Raw genomic sequence first — 5,665 nt, 5'->3', positions numbered from 1 at the left:
GTATGCTATGGGCAAGCAAAAGCATCTCAAGTGAAATGCCTGCCAGTGCCCCTGCACTCACAGTACTCAGTTCTTGTACTCATATCTCCTACTGTTGTATTCTCACTGTCCCTTGTATCTGTATTTGCTGCTCTCCACCTTCCCTCCCTAAACTTTTATCTCCAGCCTGTCTGCACTGCATTCCTTGCCTGTAAAAGCAATGGTGCTGGTGGCAGCATTTGAAATGATCAGCAAAGAAAAAAGACTCATTTCTCACAGTCCTCAACTGAAAAGGACAGTAGTGCAGCCAAAATGCTCTTTGCTTCAGGAAGGTGACTGTTGTGATACTTTAAGCCTGTGCTGAGGCCAGCAACAAAACCTTTGTCATGCAGCCTCCCACCCAAAGTGATCCACTTCACACCAAAGGGAGGGACTTTTTCTTCCTTGGCAAAACCCCTCACTTGTCCTCTGCATGGAGAAAGCACATCCACAGCAGCAGCAGCCATGCTGGCTGGTTTGCAGGGGACAGTCTACAACAACAGCAGCTGCTGTTGCTCTTTCAAAAGCTGACATGCCTTTCCTTAGAAAGATCCTGCTCTGCAAGTGGTGGAGCAGCAAGCTCTTCCTCACAATGGCACTGTGTTCCTCCATTACTCACCATTCCCCTGCAGAGGGAATCTTTTAGAGCTCTTTCCTTTCTTGTGTAATGAAATGACATCACTAATTTTTGCCCTCCTGTTTCTGTTTTCTCTCTCAGTGCCTGCAAGGCCTGGATTTTCTTCACTCGAACCATGTGATCCACCGAGATGTGAAGAGCAGCAACATCCTTCTCAGAACCGACGGCTCTGTCAAGCTGGGTCAGTGTATTCTTGGTCAGGTGCAGCATTCCAGGGATGTGGGCTGTGGGGCTGCTTTGAGTGACTGCCAGCTCCCCAAAAATGGTGCTGGTGGCAGTGCAGGGCCCCCCACTGGGAGCTGATGACACAGTTGCAATGTGCACAGAGGTATAAGGAACCACGAGAATTCAAGAGTGGCATTGCTCTGTGTGTGTCCCTTCCAGAGGGAGGGAGCTACAATGTAAAGCTTCAGGGGAATGAAGGCCACTGCTGTGAGCAGCCTTAAAACACCTGGGTTTTTTTGGAAGTGGTCAATACCATACTTCCTTGGCTAAAGCCCCAAGGAAACCAAGCGTGGACAGTTCTCCAGGAGACTCAACAGCACATTCTTAGACTGAGAGTGGGGAATTCTTTGGCTTGATTTCCTAACTTGAGCTGGCTTTCATGGTATGTTTTTTTCTCCACAGCTGACTCTGGCCTGTTTGTTCAGCTCACCCCTGAGCAGAGTCGACGGAGCTCAGTGGCCGGCACTTCTGGGTGGATGGCGCCTGAAGTGGTGACAGGTCAACCATGTGGCCCCAAAGTGGACATATGGTCTCTTGGAATCGTGGGCATCGAAATGGTGGAACGAGAAGTTCCTTACCAGTATGAAACTCCTGTTTCGGTAAGGTGCAAATACTCACTGATCCTGCTTGTCTTTCTCACCTGTCCCATGGTCAGTGTGCCATTGGACAAAATCCCATTGCCATCTGCTGGCACCACTTCCACCAAGGTCCCCTTCTGAAAATGTCCCTGCAGCACATCAGCATCTGCTGTCGATTTGGTTGCATCAGAAGGGAAGAGGAAGGTAACCAGTTCAGAAACCTAACCAGTTCAGAAACCTGCCATTTTGGCCTCCAGCCATGCCTGACATTTCTCATTTGCTTTTTGAACCCTGCTGGAGCTCGGTCTCTGAAGGACAAGAATTTTTTCAGTGGAGAGATTAGACATGTGGTAAATAGCCTGAGAAATGGAGGTTAGACCTTCCCAGTTTCAATTTTATAGAAAAACAAAAAGCAAAAAAGAAATAGAAAAAGAAAAAGAAAAAAAGAAAAAGAAAAAGAAAAAGAAAAAGAAAAAGAAAAAGAAAAAGAAAAAGAAAAAACAAAACAACCACCAAAGCTATGCCCAAGTAGTTTTGTGTAGGAGCGATGGTGGGTAGGACAGTCAGGGTGGACAGAGACGAGAGCACTTTGAAGCCAGGTCTTGGAACTTTCGGTTTATTGCAAAGGGCGTGGCTGCAGGGGCCCTGTTTGGAGCTGCCAGCCACAGCTCGGAGCAGGCCCAAAAGAGGAGCCCAAAAGAGAGACCTGAAAGAGCGAGGAAGTTCTCGTTACAACCCAATAAATCTTCTTCAGTGCTGAATATTCTAATTGTCACTAACCAATCTAGTACAAGATACAGATCCTATAGCATTTAGCTACAGCCTATAGGAATCATTACATTACCATACTGTGTTACATTTTAAACCCTAAAAACTACTCTTTGCACCCCTTCTGCCAAGCTAGTAGGGTCTGCTCTGACCCTTGGACCTGTCTGCAACCAGAGGGTATTGTTTAATCAAAAGGGGATTACCTTCAGCCAGCCATACCATTGTTTTCCAGTTGCTCAGTAACTAAGGCTAGTAACTATCTCAAAGCTTACTTTCATTTCAATCTCGCTTATAGTTTCCATATTCTAAAAATCTTTTGACAGGCAATCATATTTAGAAGGTTTCCCTGTTTCATCTTCCCCAACACTTTTGCTTTCTTGTTCTTTTTTTAACCACAGCACATCAATTTTCCTCCAAACTGTAGCATCTTTTCCCAATCCTGTTGGCCTTCAAAACTTTCAGGCTTTCAAATCATCTGTACATTGTTCAGTCTTGCGTGTGGGTGGCCTGGATAAGTTTAGGATGTGTTTTTCTCCGACTGCAGTTAGAATTGTACACTAAACTCTTGGCTGTTTCTGGGTACTTTAACAAGTTGATGAGCTTGCAGCCAGGTGCCCGGGGCTGGGATCCAACGTGGGCGGTTGACGCCGGTGCTGTGTTCCTTTACCACAGGAGCAGGGCCACCCCTGGCTTGCACAGTTCTAAGGACAGTGAGGACTCCAGCTCCCCACCATGTCCAGTGGCTGAGCCCAGTTGCAGAGAGACAGGATAAAACCCTCTTTGTGACATCTGGGGCTGTGGGAAAAGGAAAGAAAGCTGCCATAATTATTTATACTCAAGGGGAGTGTGTTTGCTGTTTTAGGCTTGGAAATTTTCCTCTGGCTTGAAGAGGATAATAACAAAGTCTTTTTGGTCACCATCTATTTCAGTGCCACCAGCACAGAGCTGTTAGTATTGTGATGGGCATTTTTATGGAGACCAGGCCACAGCCTGGTGCCATGGAGAGCTAGCCAAAACCTCCCATTTCTTACCCAACACTTTCTGCGATGGGGACACCATTAATGCATTGATTGAGTATCCAAATGAGCAGAGGGTGACCATAGGGATGGCACTTCTTCTGATTTGACCTTGAAAAGTTTTCCTTTTGCCACTTAAAGAAGCTGAAACTTGCAGCTGAGAGACAGAGCTGCAGGTGGCTCCTGTGTGCCCAAGCAGGCATTTTCATCCCAATACATTTGTGCAGGCATCTTAAACTGTCTGTGTTGAATATGAGATTCCAAATGTTTGTTTCCTTACCTGGCGGATTTCCTTTTTTGCCTTCCACGTACCGCTGTTTTCTAGAAGAGGACAAGAAGCTCGATGAGTTTTGGTTTATGACCACTGTGCTTAAGGGACCAACAAGCACTGCAGAGATGCCTTTCATGTACTAATCCTTGGAAATAGTAGAGTTAGTTAGTGTAGCAGAGTCTGTCTTCTCAAAAGCCTGTCAAGCTGGTGCAAATCCTCTGAAAAGGAAACATGCTTTGCTGATGTAGTTCCCACTAACTAGGTCAGTCAATGAAATCAGCTGCCAAGGCAAGATCTGCTGAATGCTGGAAAAGCTGTGGCTGCACTGGGGTTTGGGTTTTTGGTTGGTAAAGAAAAGTCATCTCTGGGTCTCTGCCAGGGCAGAAACTGCCCTGCAGAGTGGAGCTTAAACAATGGGATCTGAGAGAGCAGTTACAGATGGGAAAGAAGCAGCTGGAGCCTTATGTTTCCTTTTCCTGCAGGCTCAACTCCTGATAGCCAGAGGAGGGAGACCAAAGCTGCGGCAGCCCAACCGATGCTCGTCCTGCCTGCGTGACTTCTTGAGCTGCTGCCTGCAGACAGACGAGGCACGGCGCTGGTCTGCCAAGAAGCTCCTGCAGGTAAAATGCAAAGGGGCTGCAGGTGAAAGAGTGTCTGAGGGATGGGCTCCTCCTCCAGTGAGGTCCAAGGCATCAGATGAGCCCCCGTTCCTCCTCACCTCCACTCTTGGTGCTGTTCAAATGAAAACGGTGAAGAATCCTAGACTGGGCTGGGCTGGCAGGGCCCTGTGAAGGTCATCTGGTCCAAGTGTCCTGCAATGAGCAGGGACATCTTCAAAGAGATCAGGTTGCTCAGAGCCCTTTCCCACCTGACCTGGAATACCTGCAGGAATGGGGCACCTACAAGCTCTTGGGACAACCTGTGCCGGTGTTGCACCATGCTCCGAGTAAACAAGTTCTTCCTCAGACTTACTCTAACTTGATCCCCATTTTGTTATTAAAAATATTTGCCTGCATTCAATTGTTAACTGGCCCTGATAAAAAAGATGTCCCCCATTTTCTTCAAAGCCACTCTGAAGTCTTGGAAAGTGGCAATAAAGTCTCCCTGGGGCCTGTTCTTCACGAAGCTGAATAACTCCACCTCTCTCCGCATTTCCTGAGAGGACAGGTGCTCTGTTTTCTGGCTGTTTCTGTCACCCTGTTTTGTAATTTGGTGGGGTGTTCTGTTTCATCTAATGGCAAAAGAACTGAAGTAGAGCAATACAGGGTACAGTGCCATGGAACTGCATCAGCCAGCGCCACTCGGCTGGCCCTGCTGGGAAGGAAGGTGCCATCCAGCACAGGAGGGGCAGGGCATGGAAAGGTAGACACTGCTCTGTCTCCCTGTGGAAATTAGCACGGTGCCTGTCTCTCAAAGACAGGGACCTATGTGGGTCATTGGAGTTTCCTGAAAGGAAGAAACCCCAGGGACAGAAAGCACCATTTCTAGAGCACTGGCAGGGCAAAAATCCCAGCTAGATGAAGACAACACAATACAGAGATGAATGGGATTCTGGGCCAGGTTTGCCTGTGATGGCAAGGTCCAGCAAAGGATGACAGGGGAGCAGATGTCCCCGTCACTCCTCTTTCTGGGTCTTTCTAAGTACCAAAGGAATCCTGAAGCACTGAGCTTGGAAAGTCATGGTTCACTGCTCTTTGTTTTTTTTTTTTTTATCCTGTGGACAGCATCCATTTGTAACATCAGCCAAGCCAGCGTCCACCCTGGTACCACTCATCAACTCAGTGAAGAAGGAGAAGAAGAAGACAAGAAGAGTCAAGATATTATCTCCATAACCAAGTTAGAGTAGGATTGTAGAGTAGGACTCTAGAGTAGGATTGTTGAGTAGTTTTGTAGTATAGGTTTATAGAGTAGGATTGGAATTAAATAAAGTTTCTGAAGCATTAACTCATTTGGAAGATTCCCCTCCTTCTGACCCCTTCAGAAAACGCAACATTTCCTTCTGAATTGCCAGGTGTTTTTTATTGGTGCTAAGACACGCTTATGGCTTCTTTGGTATGGTTTGTAAGTGGAGAAGGCTCTTCTTCATTCATCCTCTCCAGACCACACTGCCTTTGGAATACGGCCCACTGGTCCCTTTTGGCACATCTGGGGC

The 5,665-nt window shown here is 47.2% G+C and overlaps 1 protein-coding gene across 1 annotated transcript; it reads left to right on the top strand.

Annotated features, from left to right (window-relative positions):
- The first annotated feature begins 740 nt into the window (after nucleotides 1-740).
- On the top strand, nucleotides 741-5,446 carry LOC128821680 (serine/threonine-protein kinase PAK 3-like). The gene is made up of 4 exons (XM_054002874.1): nucleotides 741-836; nucleotides 1,283-1,479; nucleotides 3,996-4,133; nucleotides 5,238-5,446. Exons 2-4 carry the CDS (start codon nucleotides 1,357-1,359, stop codon nucleotides 5,343-5,345), a joined length of 369 nt encoding a protein of 122 aa, XP_053858849.1. The 5' UTR covers nucleotides 741-836; nucleotides 1,283-1,356; the 3' UTR covers nucleotides 5,346-5,446.
- The last annotated feature ends 219 nt before the right edge of the window (nucleotides 5,447-5,665 follow it).

The sequence above is a fragment of the Vidua macroura genome, chromosome Z, assembly GCF_024509145.1.
Source record: "Vidua macroura isolate BioBank_ID:100142 chromosome Z, ASM2450914v1, whole genome shotgun sequence".
Lineage (NCBI taxonomy): Eukaryota > Metazoa > Chordata > Aves > Passeriformes > Viduidae > Vidua > Vidua macroura.
This window is presented reverse-complemented; position numbering and strand designations above follow the sequence as displayed.

Bases quoted from the DNA above. Each gene is read 5' to 3' on its own strand.
- LOC128821680 (XM_054002874.1), top strand. From the start codon at position 1,357: ATGGCGCCTGAAGTGGTGACAGGTCAACCATGTGGCCCCAAAGTGGAC. The intron at 1,480-3,995 runs GTAAGGTGCAAA...CTTTTCCTGCAG, and splicing joins AGTATGAAACTCCTGTTTCG to GCTCAACTCCTGATAGCCAG. The intron at 4,134-5,237 runs GTAAAATGCAAA...TCCTGTGGACAG, and splicing joins CTGCCAAGAAGCTCCTGCAG to CATCCATTTGTAACATCAGC.